Raw genomic sequence first — 19,155 nt, forward strand, 5'->3', positions numbered from 1 at the left:
TCTTCCCCCAGAGGGTGGTTGGGCACTGGAACAGGCTCCCCAGGGAAGTGGTCACAGCACCAAGCCTGACAGAGTTCAAGAAGTGTTTGGATGATACTCTCAGGCACACGGTGTGACTCTTGGGATGGTCCTGTGCAGGGCTAAGAGTTGGACTTGATGATCCTTGTGGGTCCCCCCTTCCAACTCAGCATATTCTGTGATTCTGTGAATGTGCTGTGACTGCTCCGTGTCCCCTGGCCTTAGGGGACACTGCTCTGACAGAAAGGTGTCCATCACTGAGGCAACTCTGAACAGCACCAAGGCTGCTCTCGGGTGCAAGTGAATAGTGGGGGCAGGCAGAGAAATTCTGTACGTAACCCTATCTGGGATAAGATCTGAAAAGAAACCAGTGGACCACCACTAGACCTTTCCTGTGGTTTTTGTAAGCTGCATTTTGGCTTGGCCAGTTATGCCCAGCATAATTCGCTTCATGAATGTACCAACCAATTCCATTGATAATCAACATATGGAAGTAACTCAAATGTCCACTTAAACACAGGAGAAAGAGACTCTACATAACTCCATTTAGGTTGGCTATTAGAAAGAAGCTCTTTACAGAGAGAGTGATCAGGCATTGGAATGGCCTGCCCAGAGAGGTGGTGGATTCACCGTCCCTGGAGGTTTTTAAGACAAGGCTGGATGTGGCACTGAGTGCCATGATCCAGTAATCACAGTGGGGTTGGATCAAGGGTTGGACTTGATGATCTCGGAGGTCTCTTCCAACCCAGTTAATTCTATGATTCTGTGATTCTATGATTTGCAGAAAGAACTGCACACCCTGCTCTGAGCATGACACTGAACCTCCTGAAACCCCTTCTAACCTAAATTATTCTATGATGATTCCCTGAGTAACTTGACATTTGAACTGATTAATAACCAAACAAAAAAGAAAAAAAGGAAAAAAATCCAAAAATTATCCACTTCACAAAAATCAAAGCTTTTGGAAACAAATCTGAATATTGGCAAGATTTGTCAAGTCCAGATTTCGAATCACTGTTAGCAGCACACAACTAAGTATCAGAACTCATTTCTAAAAGCAAGTTTCTTTTTCAGGTTTCCTAAAAACTTTGAACTAAAACATTTTAAAATTAGTTTAAATTGAAGTGCTGTAACTTTCACGAGAGGGAAGTATTTGACCAGAGCACTAAGAAGAAACTGCATTATGGTCAGAAAATCCATCTTGTGAAATGATTTCGGTTTTAGAAATCAAGCTCTTGATGGATGCATAATTAAATGCTTTTCAAATCTCCTGGTCTCCCTCTGTCAAAAGCATTTCAAACCCCTCAAGTCGAAGCATCACAGACTGCTTTAGAAGGAGAGCTGCACGCACCACTGCATGAACAGTCTCATTTTCTGTTAGACAGGAAAAATAACACTCATTGTTACACTTAGTAAGAGAGACTCAGTCACTGTTCAAGAGCACACAACCCATTTCAGGAGGCCAAGTAATCCTTAAATACTGTCACCAGTATCCAGCTCTTCTATAATGAATCCAGGGATTTCAGAACAATTAGCAGAAGAGAGATGGGGAACTGAGGCACTGGGAAACAAAGCAAACTCTTCACTGTGACTCTGCAGACCAACCCCCTTCAGAAGATAAAGCACTGTACCTTTACCTAAAAAACTCGTCTCTTAAGCTACGTAACTGTCTGCATTACAACTTCTCTGCTCCGTACAGTATTTCTATGAATGTCCAAGTCTAGGCACAGATAGAGCAATTAGTTTTCTGTGAAAGAAAGAAAAAAATAAAGTTAAAAAAAGACCGCCATGTGACACCTAGAAGCGTTTATTTTATGCAACAAACTTAAATATGATCATGTGTACATAAAAGTGTACACTGTATCTATGCTGAACAATGCCAGGAAACATAATATTGATGCAACAATCTTCTAAAATAAACATTAAAAAATGAGCCTGGACAGGAAGACAAAATGCAAAACAGACTTACTTCCAATCAGCACAATGCTTAAAATTGAGAGCAATCCTAAACATTTCCAACTTTCCTTACAAAGCTGCCAAAGTCCAACTATTTTTAAAAATTGATTTTTTTTTTCTTTACATCAATAATAAAAATCTGGTGACAAACATTATAAAATCAAATGCTGGACTGTCTTTACTCCTTTAAAATTTAGAATATTCCAACAGAACCGCAGGAGTAAAAACACTTAAAAGTGATATATGTTTTTATAAAACAAACATCAATATGTACAATTATTGCAAATTATATTAAACTAAAATGGAGGGGGAAATTAAAAAATGAAATGTCTACTTGCGAATTAATAATAATTTTAAGTGATTACTTTCCCACTCTGATAAAAATCAGAAAGCAACATTTATAAAATTGCCACCACATGACTTTTCATAGCAGGGAACTGAAATCTGTACATCTTATTTTTGCAGAAAAGTAGGCAGGCAGAAAGAATTATACATAAAACAGTCTCCAAAAGTAAAGCAAAAAAAATTTTTTTGTGATTTTTTTTTTCCTCTAGTCTTGTTTAAAATCCATTCAGTAGACTTCTACCTTTTCTGTGAAACATGGGAATACCTGGCTCTAGGATCATGAATTTTCAATGTCAGTGTAAGGACTTTCTCTGACTTTCTTTAAAAAAAAATGCAGCATGAAAATTAATGGTGTAAATACACTTTTAAACTCCAGAATGCAGGAACTGGAACCAAGTGTTAAGCAATTTGCTTAATTATTGACTTTTCATAAAAAAAGTCTCTGGGGAAATAAGTACAGATGCTTTTAGCCTCTTTCTCAAGAGTTTCTGCTTTACATTTCCATTGAGAAGGATTAATTTCATGTGAAAGGGAAGCATAGTTTTCCTTCTGGTTTCAGAGCTGAAAGCTGTGTGTTTTGAAGTAATTTCAGTTCCTGTACAGGAAATTTCTGAATCCTAGTTTTGCAGAAGCTTGGAGCATGCCTTTATTTGGCCTTCATTTCCTCCCTTTTCGAGCAAGTTTTCTTTTTACCTATATGGGGGGAGAAAGGGAAATGGAAGTTAACCGTAAGGACACTGAAATTACAACTGGTTCAGAATCAAATCCTACCAAACACTGTTTACATTTTAGCTTTTACCCTCTTTATACTGTGATTCTTCCAACTCTGTCTTATATCTTCTCCACAATTACATAATTAATTAATTGAATCCAGCTGAATTTCCTTACTCTACAGCACAACTTCCTGATAAACTTGGAAATAGACAAGTGAAATTGTGCATTTTATAATTCCATAACTGAGTAATGTTTTTTCAGCATAAACAGAAACACAGTTATCCATTGCTGTCACCGGAATCAAGAATAAGAACAGTAACTTGTTCTAAATAACTATAATTACCCAGGTTTATAAAAATAGTCCATCTTATTTCATAACAAGCACTACTTCAAAAAGTATTTACAGTAACTTGTACATGTCTACTTAAAAGCAAAAAAACCTATCAGACAGCTATTTTTACACGCAGTTTTTCTAGGTGACACACAAATTTCTTTGATTCCTTACTGTATAAGCTACAATAAAAAAAACCAGAGAATTGTCCTATATAAGATGCCTGCTACACCTTAAGGAAGCCTCCCTCTGCTATCTCTGTATCCTCAGTATCTTCCTGGCTGCTCCCACAGGCCTTAAAAAGATCCATTGCATTTTGGGAGTATTCTGGACTTGAGTCTATCTCCAACAGTGAATCTCCATCACTTCCAAGCACCTGGCTTCTGAAAAACGTTAACAATGTTTTGGTATTTTGTCCAAGAAACACTGAGACATTACATATTTTAAAGATGATATCTGATACAGGTGGCTTATTAAAGGCTATGGATAGTGCAATTTGTTCTGAAGACTTAAAACAAATTGAAGTATAAAACAAGCATTGCAAAGCAGTACACAAACATTACACTCTTGACAGACTGAACATTTTACCACTGTATGAACCTTGCTTTGAGAAGAAAAGGTAATTATTTTTGATCAAGGTTCTCTGCAAGATCTTCAACTTACAAAATCTCCAGAAAGAAACTACTCCAATTATACTTTCTTCCTTTAGATTAGGTTGTGATTTTTTACAGCACAGTGGTTTGCTGACCTTATTGCTCTACCACTTTGGACAATTTTGCATTCAAGTTATTAATATACCAAATCTAGTAAAACAAACTTCTCAGTGTTTATGCACATTTTTAATTTGCTTATACTGGAAATCAAATTTACACTTTTAAAACACTAGAATATAGAAAAATAAATTATCATCCAAGAGCTGTTTTGTAGTTTATACAGTTCCATATTTTGATTTACTTAAAATATATATTAAAGTCCTGTTAATATTAAACAAGCACAGACACAAAAGACCAGAAAATAATTACAGTTAGAATTACAAATTTTTTCTGTTCATTAAAGATAGTCATTTATCAAGTCTTTGCTATCAATGAAGCAGAGCAGAGTACCTGAATGCCTCTGTACCTGGCATTAACGAATGCACTGAAACATCTTTAGCTCTTTGTTCTTTTACACAGCAATGCTAGTAAGGGGAACCAGGATGCAACAGACAAAAAAACCCGAACTGGTGAAAACAGGTAAGTTTATCCTGTTTTTTGACCAAACAAATTCATTCTCCCAGCTGCCCTCCCCTACTTACTTTGAAAGTTAGAACTCAGCCTGACACATGGTGGACCACGGTGTCCATTGTGGTTTAGTTGTGCCCTCAGCTATTCTAGATTTGTTATAATCACAAATTCAGGGTCTTGAGACAGGAAAGGACCACCCCACCCATGCAATTTATTATTTATTTATTTATTTTTACCTCTGTAGATCAATTTGTCTCTGTGCTGCCGCTGGCTTTTTTGCTGTGTCTTGCTGTTTTGGTGCTTTGGCATTACCTGCCTCTAAACTCCCTGGACTTTCCTGACTGGCTGCTGCTCTCTTCCTTCCCCTGACAGGTGGTTTGTTTGTCTCCTCGTTTTTTGCAGTGGTACCCTGAGGTTCCGGTTTGGTTGGTCGCCCTCTTCTGGTTTTTGCTGCGAGCGATGGGCCTGTTTCATCTACGCTTTTTTCTTCTGGTTTTTGATGAATATTCTCAGTTCCAGATGCTGTTGCTGTTCTTTTTTTCCCACGTTCAGTGCTGTTTCCTTGTGTAGCCTGATCAGAATTAATCTCCTAGAAAATAAAAGTCATGAGTGTGAAGAAAAAGAGATTCCCAAGGGCAAACTCAAACTGTGACCTCCCTCCAACAGAAATATGAGGGCTTTTTAAACTTTCGTAAGTGTTCTTATAAAACACATCACATGGTCTTAGACCTATTAAGAAGTTTTTACTAGATGGGATTTTGGACATTCTTCCTGCAAAAAGATTTTCTGAATTGTCTGTAATATCTGCATCCAGTGAACCTTTTAGTTGCTTGAGAGAGATTACAGTAAGACTAATAATTTCAGCTCCTCCCATGACGGTTCTTCTGGACAAGCTCCTTTTACTGCCTCTTTGTCAAATGACAGGAGAGAACTGAGGAACAAAAACAATGGTTCCAATACAGCTAATTATATTTACTTCAATTTGTGCAAATTTTGAGACCAGCAATGGACATGATTAAAGACCACGAAGCCATGTCTGTACACATGAAACAGAAAGGGTGGTGGCAATGTACATCTCTACACAGAGCAGTATTCACATGGAAACAAAGAGGAAGGAAATGGATGCTACACCTTCATTTGAACATTGACTTCCAAAACAGTTAGGAGAAGGGGGAGAGAAAAGGGTACTAAAGAAGTCTGGCTGGGATGACTTAGCAATTTCAAACAAACCAATTAACGTCATTCACTATTCTAAGCGCTGTGTCTGAACCCAGGACTTTTTTTTGTTAAACATTCTACCATTAAGTGTTCAAATGAGTCAGGCAGTCTCTGTAATCTTTATTACTGTTCTATCAGCTTCACAGCAGACATTTACAATTGCTATTCGTAAGAATTTCACTCTTTGAAATTTCAACTTCAAGAACCTAGAAAGCATTTTTGCAAATTTACTTTATATACGCTTTGCCTAAGTTTCCTATGTGGTGGTATAGATCCCAAACACCTGCTTATTACTCTGATTTCTTCTAATCAAAAAAGAGACTGAGTAGATATTTAACTTCTTAAAATGTGTACAGCATAATCCCTTTATGTATCCCTACATTATTACCAAAATCTATTTTGAATAACTGAATCATCCAGGTTGTGATCTTTAGAAAGTGATCTTTAGTGATCTTTAGAAATCATCTTGTCAAATTTTCTGTTGAAAGCAGGGCCTCAGGGGTTATCCAGGGCCCTTGACAAGCCAAGCTGTAAACAGTGACATTTCACCACTTTTCTGGGCAGCCTATACCAGTATCACCATGTAAATTTTTTTTTTTTTTTAAATTTTTTTTTTAAATTGCATCCAGATAGAATTTTCCCTGAAGCAACTTCTGGCTGTAGTCATTTGTTCTGCCAGCATGCAGCCTCGAGAAGAATACTTCCATCTTTTCCATAAACACATTTTAGATACTGAAAGGCTGATTGATCCTCTCCAAGGCTTCTCTTCTCTGGGCTGAACAAAACCAACACTTTCCACCTTTCAACATGACATCATCTCCAAGCCTTTATCACCTTGGTGGCTCCCTGCAGAGCTCTCTCCAGTTTTTCAGTATCTGTGTCAAACTGGGAGGATGCAGTATTCCAGAAACAACATTCCAGGTATGCCTGGTAGTGCCAAGTAGGGTGGAATAACAGCATCCCTCACTCTGCTGGCTGTGCTCCTGCTGACACAGCCCAGACCCAGCTTGCCCTCACTGTTGCCAAGGCACTCTGCCGACCCACACTCTGCTGGTTGTCCACGGGAGATGATCCCCCAGGTCCTTCCCAGCCAACCTCCTCTCCAGCCAGGCAGATCCAGCGTGCTGTACGGCTCCTTGAGCTCACTCTATCCCAGGTGCAGGACTCAACTGTGTTAAACTTCATTCTACTGTATGTTTGAGAAGTTAAAAATTCATGATTTACACATGTTGTTCTCTCTCTAATGGAAGGGGGGAGAAGCATAAAAATATTTTGTAAAGTTTAAATAACATTTTAGTTGTGACACACTCCAAAAGTTAGATGTTTATTTCATGCCATAGGACCACTTGACATTTTCCTGGGAGTATCTGCAGTTAAAGCTACTACAGGTGTGAACCTTCACTCTGAACCCCAGCCTTACTATTCCTGATACTGGAAAATGCAGAATAAAGGTAGGAATATTTTGGAATTTTAGAAAAGAAGAATGAAGCCCACACGAGCTCTAGGAATTACTCTGGATAAAATAAACAGCAGTTTTAAAATTAAAGGCTCTTCTCTTAGGCTTGGAAACTGATAGAACTATATGAGATGAAACTGGACATTACCAGTTCCCCAGAGATCACATGCAGTGATGTGTACTGAATAAATCCCCAATGCCAAGCTTACTACTGACATACAGTCCATAAAACCCCCAAACATACCTTGTTTTTCACAGGTTCTGTCTTTGCTGGTGTGACTGAAATAATCCTCACAGGATTTTCATCATTTTCACTGACCCCGGTTTCTGATATATCTGAACTTTGTTCCCTGGTAGCATAATTGAGTACAAAATAAAACCAAAATATACAGAAAAGAAGAAAAATGTTTGGAATTATTTAAAAAAAAGGGGGGGGGGATCAATGCAAACCAGCTAAATGATAAATTAGTTTTAAAAGAACTGAATTTGCCAGAGATCACACTTATATTTTCTTTCCCAGAACTGGGAAAGGTCTGAAAGGAACTGGCTAGTCATTGAGCCAAATCCCTTATTACAGACACACCACCATATAATGCTTTTTGCAAACTTAAGACCAGAGGTCTAAAAGAGGCTGTGTTCTTTTTCCAGAGAGAAAAAGCCGGTACTAGAAAAGGTAGTGAAGAATAAACACCAACAATGCTAAAACTTCAAGTTAATTTACACAAACATATGATAGCTTTAAAACTTAAATAGTTAAAAAAATAAACAAGACTATTACAATATATATCATGCACACTTACAGGAAAAATTCTGAATGAAGTTACACTTCCCTTTGGCCTTATGAATTGTAGCACCTAGAACTGACTTTCCCTGCTTTCTTTAACCCCTTATCTTAGCCCGGCAGCTAATTGCAAAACAAATTAAACAACCTTAAAATCTGAAAGTGTAAATTGTTTCTCCAGATTTACAACAAATTTTAAAACTCTGGATCCACATAAAAATAATGCTTATTAAAAGATACACTGAATATTGCAACCATATGTTGCATCTTTCCATGAGATCCTGGTCTGCTTTGCCAAGCTCTTTTTAATCAGTCTTAAATACGTCAAAATATTTAATTTACAAAGTTTTTCTTGTTACCAATCAGGATTAATCATAATTTCTACAGAAAAAATATGCAAGTTGCAAAATCTTTTTAGTACTAATTACGGCTGGTCTCTTCAATTAATACATTTTCTGATGTAAAAATTAGTATTAACCACCAAAATTTCAGGCAGCATAGTGTCTCCTCCGTGGTATTATATGCAATTACAGGCAAGACATAGCTGAACACTGCACTGAATTTTTGCCTTCTAGAAAAACCACCCAAAACAAAAAAAAACCCAACCCCATAAACTGAACCAAAAAGCTAATATGGAGACTTTACCTATTGAGAACTAATACATTTTTTAAAACCAAATCATCTCCTGTCCTAAACTTGCAAGAAAAAGAAGTAAAGAGGTGATGGAAGAAATATCAAACTCTGTTACCTTGACCTGTTTCCTGCAGAAGCGCTCAGCTCAGAGTTCACACTGCTTCCAGTCTCTGATCCTGTAGTTCTAATATATGGTCTCCTTCCAGTTGCAGATAATGGTTTGTTTACTGTACCTAATACACCAGTTGGTTTTGGCTGGAAAAAAATGTTTAGATCTTTAAAAATGGCAATATTTAATTTTTAAAATATTTTGAGTATTTTGAAATACTTTTTTCTGGATTAAACGTTTTGATCGCAATGCCATCAGTTTAAAGCTACAGACCTCATCTCTACTTAAAACCCACTGTCTATCCTACTTTTATTTCTCGTAGTTTAACAGCACTTCATCAATTGTCTTGCTCTCTCTCATGCTTTGAAGGGATAGCAGTTGGAGAAGTTTCAACAACAGCTGAAATGTTAGGTAATATTAGAGTTGAGAGCCTCTGGGTAAGGATGAAGGGAAAAGTAAATAAAGAGGATCTTGTGGGAGTCTACTTTCAACCACCCAGTCAGGACACCACCACCCATGAGTAAGTCTACAAGGAATTACAGGATCTTTCTGGATCAACTGCCCTCAGCCTTATGGCCAACTTCGGCCCTGTATATGGTGAGAGCAGAATTTGGGCTTCTGTAAGGTTTTGTGGGAATCTGCCTTCAAAGGTACTGGGATCCCTGAATGCTGGCGACTTTTTAAGAATCCTCTCTTAGAAGTGCAGAAGCAGACAACTCCAAAATCTAAAGAGTCAAGGCAAGTGAGGCAGAAGGCCAGCCTGGCTGAGCAGGATCTTCTTATGTAACTTGGGCAGAAAAGGAAAGTGTACAGCCTTTGGAAGCAAGGACAGACACTATGGGAGCACTACAGAGATGCTGTTCACCACTGCAGGGAGAAAATTCACATGGCTAAAGCTTGATTAGAGTTCAAGCTGGCCAGCACTGTGAAGGATACAAAAGGGGCTTTTTAGAATATGTTAATAGCAAAAGGAGGATCAGAGAGAACACTGGGCCATTACTGGATGGGGCTGGTCACCTCACAAGCAGGAGGTGACAAAGCAGAAACATTTAACGCCATCCTTGCCTCCATCTTCAACACTGATGATGGGCCCTGGGACCCCCAGAGCCCTGTGTTGAAAGAGGGGAATGATAAATGTCTGAGGAGAATGATAAACTACCCCAGTTTCCTCAGCTGCTCCTTATAAGACTTGTGCTCTCCTCAGCTGCTCCTTGCTCTAGACCCTTCACTCGTTTTCTTGTCCTTCTCTGGACATGCAGTAAGTTGAGCTACTCAGTAAACTGAGCAAATAAAATATTGTATTATAAGAGTAATATGTTTAAGTAAATGCTGTGCAGAATTAGCACTAGAAAGGTGCAGCTACTGAACTTGCACAGGTCACTTCTAACAGAGATTGTTGCTTTTTTTTGTTAGCCAAATGTTTTCCAGTGTCTGTAATCTCTTCCTCCTGCCTCCTCCATCATAACTTCCACACATGGGAATGACTTTTTCTTGTGGGAATGTCTTATTTTATTAACTTGTGTCTCTAAAGAAATGTAAAATTACATGAAGAATGTGACATGCCAGTTATGAAAACTTCCTTGACTCCTCTCCAGAGACAAAATAAAAAACTTACTGCTGCCTACTCAGCCTCATCACATCAGTCAATTCACCAGCTGTAGCAAGATCTAAACCACCACTACTGTATCAGAGAACCCCAAATAGACAGCATTTACTTCTACAGTAGCTTTCTGCATATAACTATATAAATATAATATTTAAATATATCACCAATATGTAAATATAATAGTTAGGTTAGAACTCAATCTGGCCACTGCCATGAAAGATAATAAAAATTGTTTTTACAAATACATTAACAACAAAAGGAGTGCCAAGGAAAACCTTCATGCTTTATTAGAGACAGAAGGGAACACCATCACCAAGGATGAGGAAAGGTCGAGGTACTTAATGTCTTCTTTGTCTCAGTCTTTAATAGAAAGATCAGATATACTCAGGCTGCCCAGCCCCAGAGCCAGTAGACAGGGACAAGAAGCAGAATAGATCTCCTGCAATCCAGGAGGAAGTTGTTAGTGACCTGGTGTGCCACTTAGATCCTCACAAGGCTATGGGGCTGGATGGGATTCACCTGAGGGTACTGAGGGAGTGGACAGAATTGCTTGCTAAGCCACTCTCCATCATTTATCATCAGTCCTGTTAAAAGGGGAGGTCCCAGATAACCAGAGGTTAGCCCACGTGACACCAATCTACAGCAAGGGTTGGAAGGAGGATCTGGGAGAACTGCAGGCCTGTCAGCCTGACCTTGGTGGCCAGGAAGGTTATGGGGTAGATTATCCTGATCATGATCACATGGCATGTACAGGACAAGCAAGGTATCAGGCCCAGCCAGTGTGGGTTTAGGAAAGACAGGTCCTGTTTGACCAACCTGCTCTCCTTTTATGATCAGGTGACCCACCTAGTGGATGAGGGAAATGTTGTCTGTCTGGACTACAGTAAAGCCTTGGGTATTGTCTCCCAAAGCATTCTCCTGCAGAACCTGGCAGCTATGGCCTGGACAGGTGCATTCTTCACTGGGTTAAAAACTGGCTGGATGGCCAGGCCCAGAGAGCGGTGGTGAATGGTGTGACATCCAGCAGCGGCTGGTCACTAGTGGGGTTCCTCAGGGCCCTCTCTCTGGGGTCAGTCCTATTTAATACCTCTACTGATGATCTGGACAAAGGGATCAAATATCCCCTCAGTCAGTTTACAGATGACACCAGGTTGTGTGGGAGTGTTGATCTGCTGGAGGTTAGAAAGGCTCTGCGGAGGGATCTGCAGAGGCCAGATCAGTGAACCAAGGCCAGTGGCATGAAGTTCAACAAGGCCAAGTGCTGGGACAGGCAGGAGGAAGAGTGGCTGGAAAGCAGCCCAGTGGAAAAGGAGCTGGGGGTGCTGGTTGACAGCAGCTGAACATGAGCCAGCAGTGTGTCCAGGTGGCCAAGACTGTCCCTCTGTACTTGGCACTGGTGAGGCTGCACCTCGACTGCTGTGTCCAGTTGTGGGCCCCTCACTACAAGAAGGACACTGAGGTGCTGGAGTGAGTCCAGAGAAGGGCAATGGAGCTGGTGAAAGGTCTGGAGCACAAGTCCTATGAGGAGCAGCTGAGGGAGCTCCTGGAGAAAAAGAGGCTCAGAGGAGACCTGATCGCTCTGTACAACTGCCTGAAAGGAGGCTGTAGCCAGGTGGGGGTCACTCTCTTCTCCCAGGCAACGAGCAACAGGACAAGAGGAAATAGCCTCAAGCTGCACCAGGGAGGTTCAGGCTGGACACCAGGAAGATTTTTTTCACTGAAAGAGTTGTCAAACCCAGGGATGTGGTGGAGTCATGATCACTGGAAGTATCCAGGAAATACTTAGTGCTATGGTTTAGTTGATATGGGTAGTGTTTGGTCAAAGGTTGGACTCAATGGTCTTTTTCAACCTTAATGCTTCTATGATATTTCCTACTGTTGTATTGAACCTAATTCTACATTACATTCTGGAAAGCCTCTCCCAGAGGTGCTTTGCAAATGTAGGATGTTAGAATCATAGAATATCTCCAGTTCAAAAGAGTACAGACATTTGCAGCTGAATTAAGCAGCTTATTAACAGCTATATTAAAAATATTACAATTGAAAATTTAAGACCTCTAATGCTGTTGGTATCACAATTCTGTAAATGCATCATAACTTCAGGCTACACTTATGTCAATAATGGAAAAAAACTGTACTCAAGAAGCAGTGCCTCAGTGCACAGCTAACAATCTTGCTGTTATGTACTCACCGGGTAGTATGCTCAAGACATTAATTATGTCATAAAATAAAAGAATCAAAAATTACCGTACAAAAACTCTTAATATAATTTTTAAAGTATTGCAGGCCAGAACATTTTAGAAATCAGAACTAATATTCAAAGACTCACAACTTGACAAAATACAGTACCTTTCCTGTCAAAAGAAGAACCCTTGTTTCTTCTGAAATGTAATTCCTGTCATTGCAGAAATCCTGTATAAAAGTAAAAATGTTTGTATTTGAGGTTTCAGTCTTGCTGTTGGTTTTTTATATACACCCAACGACTTACCAAATTAGATGCTACTGTCAAGTGTTAAAGATATTTCACACCATGCAACCTGCTGACAAATGAATCAACCTAGTAAAGACAGGTCAAACTAGTACTTTGGAGGAGATCTGTAGTGAGCATTACTGAACGACAGTATGTCATACCTGAAGTTACGATTAACAACTTTCCTTCTAAAGTGAACATGAACTGTTTGAGATGATGCAAAACTGCCCTATCTGTTCATTTGCATGTTTTTAATGGGAAGTCCAAACAGAGGAAAAGAGGTGCCGTTTTCTCTAAACAACTTGAAAGTTGTTACCCTTGTCACCCTGAGTACTGTTTACTACTTGGCACCTGCCTGTCACAATTAAACAGGCAACCAGATTTAGCTTAAACAGACTCTGGGAAGGCTGTTAAAATGGTCTAAGGCACTGAAAAATGTCAGACAGTATATTCTCCTGGACAACCAAAACATCAGGTCTGATCCAGAGAATTACTTGGGTTCCACTTCTACTTTTCAGAGTGTGCCTCCTGGAGAGCAGCAGTGCCATTGCTGACAGCAGAGTTGTACTTGCCAAGACTATTACCAGGCAATAAGAGGACTGACTTATACAGCAAGCAAAACAGCCAAACTGACAAGCTACTGACAGATAGAAACACAACACAAATAACATTAAAAAAAGTTCCCTTTTTTGTCTGATTTGCATTCCAATTCAGATATACATTCAGGATACATGTATATGCTCATATATTCAGATGCACTTGTAAAACACATTAATTAAATGATCCAGCAATACATACTAACATCATTGGTATTTATTTCAATCAGCTCTCACCTGGTTAAAAACATTTCTGCCTCACGTTCTTAATAAATAGACAGCATACATACAGCTGATGTTAAAAAATTAACTGCTGATGACAAAAAATTGTATTTTCCCACTCAGTATGTTATGGAGATAACCAGCTCTAAATTATAAAAAACAATATATTTCCCCTTATTACTTCAGAAATTAAACTGACAAATTTACCTTTTCAGGTTGTGTAAAAAATTTGGTTGGCAATACAGGGTCCTTCGGTGAATCTGCATTGCACAAAGCACTTTTGCTGTTGATTACACACAGTGCTACATCACATACTGTGTAAAGTTTCTGAAGGAAAAAAAGAAAAGCATGCTTTAGGAATTACTTACTATTTTTACAGAGTACAGAGAATGTAGTTCTTAAAGTTTAAACTATGTGTTTAAATAACCACCAAGGATGTATTTTGTAATCACATCATTAACCATACAATTGGCTCTTAAAACACATAGAGAAGTTCTCATTTTTCTTATGACACTGTTTACAAAAACTAGTAATAATTTACATGCCTATACTCTGCAATTGAAGCTCTTGCTCAGCTGAATCACCATAAGTGGTTTCTCATCTCTTCTGGAAACTAACAGGTTTAACAGCATCTGTATAATACAGTATTTCCTCCCCCAGCAGCAGAAGATACATGTACAGAGAACTAGAGTGTAGGAGTTAAAATAAGGCAGGCAGTAACAGAAATATTTTTTAAAAATTGTTTATCAACTTTATTACATGTTATGTACTGGATAAGGTCAGCAAGGTCCTGAAAGAATGAGACTGAAAACATACAGACAATGCTCGCAATTAACACTCTCTCTAAAAGACCATAAAAATGTCTGAGCTAGTGCTTTCAGATTTCCTGCAAATCCTGCTCATCAACTGCTTGTGAAACCCTCAGCTCATCACCCAGCACTAATGTGAATTGCATTTCTTACTTCATTGGCCTTTGGCTCATCAGGAGACTGAGCATCTCGGGTAAGCTTGATGTTTTCTGACATCTTTTTCATGAAGGCATGGCTATTGTTTTCATTCTTTGTCATTAAAACTTCAAGCATGAACCACAGGCACCTAAAATGTCATAAAACCACAAGCAATTACATTCCAGGTTTTATACTGCAGCTCCTACATATAGTGAAGTCTTAAAAAATGTTGTCAGCTGTACTAGCTTTTTCTTAAGAAACCACAGTCAATCTGAAGATTTAAACAGATAACATCATCCAAAGGTATAAACAGCGTCTAGACCTTTAACACACACAATCTTAATCATACCCCTTGGAGTAAACATGCCACCAAGTAATTTTGCTTACTATTACATCTGTAAAAACTGCCCAGCCAATCAACATTTTCTCTTCCATACGTGAATAGAAACAAGAATTCTGGTGCTACCGTGACCCACATGAAATTCTGTAATCGCTACCTTGGGCACTGCCTATGTCCCTATCAACAATGAGCACACTCAAAACAGGCTTGAACAAATCATACTGCTGCTAAACAGTTGCCTGCATCAGGTGGTTTAATACTGCAATTCAAACAGGAGAGGAGATCCAAAAACTGAGCAGGTCAGATTCTTCTTAATTTTCCATATGGGAGGTAAATTCTCCCAGACAGATATAAAGAAATTAGTTTTCATTAGGATTCTTTCTTTAGTTTATCTATAGTGAGAATATATTATACTTTGACTAAAAGTTTATTTTTAAAAATTTTCAATTATGATATAAAGCACAACTGGTCCATCCACACTATCATTTGCTATCAAGCTCCACAGCTGCATGTGGTTAAAGGTTCAACAACAGTCACAACATGTTAAAATAATTCTTAGCTGAGAAATACATATGGGTGGTTCTGAGAAATGCAGGCTTTGCCAGTAGCTAATTAAATTCTAAAGCTTTGGAAGAGAGATTATCTTGTAGAAATAGGCTAATAAAAAAATAGAAAAACAGGGATGAAGGAACATTTTTCTCAAAAATTCAGAGGGCTGTGCTCAAAAACAACAGACATCTGTATTCTGATTTGCATCCAAGAACTACAAAGATGATAGTAAATCAATCTGTTAGATAGATTTACACCCCTCTATTCACTATTCTCAAGAAGTTGAACAGGATGAACAGAACTGGTAACATAGCACACTTACCCTTGTTCTCAAAATCCAGTGTCACCCAAAAATTACTACTGAGAACAAATTATACTCTGCTAATTCCAGTTAACTCATGTCAACTTAAACAGCTTGACTTTCTCACTAAGATAGCAAATTAAATAAATAATTATCAACTCTGAACAAGACCTGCCCAAAACAACAGTGGGATTTTATGTAGAAAAAAATATGCACCTAGAGGAACAGTCATATAAAGTCAAGTCATTCTTGGTATCCATTTCAGTAATTCTGGAATATGAATTAGGAAGAAAAAGACACAGTCTCAAGATCTAAAAAAAAACCCCAACCTCTGTAGGACAAGCTTTAAAAACTTCGTAACAGTAGATAGCACAGATTATGGTTAAGGAACTTGCTAAGCATGTATTTACTTTACATGACTGTATCTAGGCCATGCAAGCCAAGATGAACTAGGGAGCCACCTACAAAAGACACTGCCAAGTCTTTTCCAAGTTTGCAAGCATCTATGTTAACACTTTAAAAGTGAACACCAGGACTCAGAACTGTTGAAAGAAAACACTGTATCACATTAAATGGGAAACATTTTTCTCATATATCTCAGGAGACTCTTCAGAGAAGTATTCCTGCCAAAATTCCCATACAGAGTATTTCTTTGTTTAGAGCAGTCCTTTCTGGCTAGCTCAGCCAGTCTGTGACAAACTTAAGGGAAGAAATTTGACAACAAAGGAAAGCTATACAAGGGGTGTCCAAAAAAGTTTTGTGCACTGAAAAAACACTTCTCAAAGAAAGTATTAACTCTGTGACTGCAAATCAGAACTTGTTCCCATGTATTTTGGATAAAGTACATGCTGGAGGATGCTTTCAGATGTCGCCAGGAACATGGAGTCCTGAGACAAAAAGACTTGTTGATCAGGTCAAAAGTCTTCACTGACTTCAGGTCTGACCAGGTGTGAATCAAGGAACTCAGAAATCTGAACAAACCAAGTTTTTAATTTAGAGAAAGAATCAGACTTGGACTGCCACAGCTCAAGGTGCAAAAAGAATTTAAGATGTGAACTGGTCTATTTGTGCCAAAAATGAACTGCTTTTCGGATGATGCATATTGTAGTATGTGGTCATACATGCTTTTCTAATACAGAAACAACATAGCTCAGTTCCACCAAAAATGAAAACAAGAAAAAAAGCAAAACCCAAAGCTGTGCGGGTAGAGACAGAAAATACGCTTTAACAATTTTTAGAAGTGTTCAAATGTAGCTATGTTTTAAAATTCATCACAAGACATAAGGAACACAGATGTTATAATTAAGATATGAAATATTATTTGAGGCATACAAGAAGGTCTGAGACTGGAACTAGCACAAAACAAGCTTCTGTGTGACAGGATTGTGTACCATAATGTTTGCTGAACACATTAAGAAGCACCAAGCCTGCACTGCTGATGTATAGTACAAATGATATGTCAGCAGCAAACTTAGAATGAATTCTAGTAGGTTTGCACAGGAAGAGGGAAAAAAAAATTTCAGTGAGGCAGGACTCTGACCCAGCATCAGTGGCATTATGTTTTTAAGTCTTGAAGAAGCTTTCTATTCTGTAAGTTCCAAAAATATTTGAACTGACATTACTTGACATCTTTTAAATGTGTTGGAAGTCCTACAGATATTCCTAGGCACAAAACCAAGACTCTAAAATAATTACTTATTTTAAAAAAGCCCAGACAACTCACTAATTTGGTATATGACAGTACAACCTACAGGTTAACATTTAGGCTTTCAGAATATATTGCTAAGCAGATGTTGATGCCTTCTTCCCTTGGTTTCAGTGTTCCACATTTCCAATATTACTGTTTTACAAGATACTGCTAATAAAACAAGTATTTCGTCTTTCTAATCAGTTTTTTCTAAGCACAGAAAAATTCTCAGCATAACAATTATAGAATCACTTGACACTTACTCTTTGACATCACGAAGCTGATCAACATCCTGAGGTTTTGTGAAATCTGGATCATGTGCCAGTAAGTGAATCATATACGGTACCACATATTCAGGCAGCAAAGACAGCAATTTTTCTACAGTAACAACAACAACAATGGAAAATTGCCTCTGTATTACACACATACACCATAAGAAAAACTTTTCCAAAGTACTACTTTTTCAAACACAGAATGTAAAATTTTGACTTGCATTTTCTTCCTACAAACTTTACTTTTAATGCATCATTAAAAATAAATTAACAAGTTTTGCTACTACAAAACTACTTGGTTTTGCTTCAGGAAGAAGGTAATCAAGACTAAAAATATCAGGAAACAAAATTTTATTTTTTCAGCGAAACAACTACAGTTATAACAGCACTATATTTTACATGTATAATTCTCAGCAATGTACAAAGAAGTATCTCATGGTTGATGCTAATACTGGACTAAGTAAATTTAGATTTGAGTATGTCTAATATAAAGACAAGGAAACAAACTTATCCAGGGTTTCTTCACAAAAGCCAATTGCTTACGACTTAATAATTTACTCCTTCCAGTTTAGTAGTTGTCTATTGTGTTCTTAACAATTTTACTGAAATACTAACCGTTAGCCATAGGATTCTGCTTAATATATTCTCTTCGTATACTGATGTTTTTGAGCAAGCACTGCCTGGCATGTGCTCTTCTCTCCTTCACAGGGTCTTTGGCACACAAAGCAAAGATTGCCATATATTCCAAAGGGAGCAGTAATTTCACAAGTGCCTTATGCAATTTCTGGGCAAATATCTGCCTCACTTGGTAGCACTCATCCTACAGCAACGCAAAACATAAAAATGCAACCATCAAAATCTTGGTCTTAATAAAATAAAATAAAAAAAAGGCATTCAAGATGGAATTATGAGGAGGCATTTTAAAAATACCAACAGGTGCAGCACAATAAGTATTTGAAGTCGAAACTTCAACAACTCTTGTGAAAGCTGCAGTGAGGAATAGAATATACTTAGCGCAGCAGCAACAAAAGCTCAGATGTAAGGACTCTGAACTCAATTAATTAGTCACTTCAATTCAAATGTAGTTACTTACATTAATGACAAGTGCACAGAGCTGGAACTGTTCTGGGGTAATTATTTCATGGTAACAGGGTTCCTGTGCAAGTTTCATTATTGCACTACCAGCAGCTAATCGCAGGCGAGACATATCCGATTTACTATACAAACACAAGAGAGAAAAAACCAAACCACAACTCATCACAACTACCCTCAAATTACCTGCATGTCACAATTTCATCTTTTTACAAGATCAATGAGCAAGCAAGGCTTTTCTCTGTCAGGTGAGGCCACAGTTCTACAGCTCCAGATCAAGCTAAATTAA

The 19,155-nt window shown here is 38.2% G+C and overlaps 1 protein-coding gene across 2 annotated transcripts in view; it reads right to left on the bottom strand.

Moving 5' to 3' along the window:
- Window positions 1–1,809: 1,809 nt before the first annotated feature.
- The window catches only part of PDS5A (PDS5 cohesin associated factor A), a 77,474-nt gene continuing 60,128 nt past the window's right edge, over window positions 1,810–19,155 (bottom strand). Inside the window, exons 24-34 of one of the 2 annotated variants that reach the window (XM_050338424.1) lie at window positions 18,868–18,991; window positions 18,390–18,594; window positions 17,766–17,880; window positions 14,641–14,773; window positions 13,886–14,005; window positions 12,740–12,802; window positions 8,791–8,930; window positions 7,506–7,611; window positions 4,824–5,176; window positions 3,597–3,747; window positions 1,810–3,012 (exon numbers count right to left, since the gene is read on the bottom strand). In XM_050338424.1, coding sequence (XP_050194381.1) covers window positions 2,977–3,012; window positions 3,597–3,747; window positions 4,824–5,176; window positions 7,506–7,611; window positions 8,791–8,930; window positions 12,740–12,802; window positions 13,886–14,005; window positions 14,641–14,773; window positions 17,766–17,880; window positions 18,390–18,594; window positions 18,868–18,991 — 1,546 coding nt within the window. In that variant the 3' untranslated portion in view covers window positions 1,810–2,976. The remainder of the gene's footprint in view (window positions 3,013–3,596; window positions 3,748–4,823; window positions 5,177–7,505; window positions 7,612–8,790; window positions 8,931–12,739; window positions 12,803–13,885; window positions 14,006–14,640; window positions 14,774–17,765; window positions 17,881–18,389; window positions 18,595–18,867; window positions 18,992–19,155) is intronic. The other variant, XM_050338425.1, reaches the window with a different exon arrangement.

Source organism: Myiozetetes cayanensis, unplaced genomic scaffold (genome assembly GCF_022539395.1).
Source record: "Myiozetetes cayanensis isolate MyiCay16 unplaced genomic scaffold, myiCay2020 scf7, whole genome shotgun sequence".
In the NCBI taxonomy this organism is placed as follows: Eukaryota; Metazoa; Chordata; class Aves; order Passeriformes; family Tyrannidae; genus Myiozetetes; species Myiozetetes cayanensis.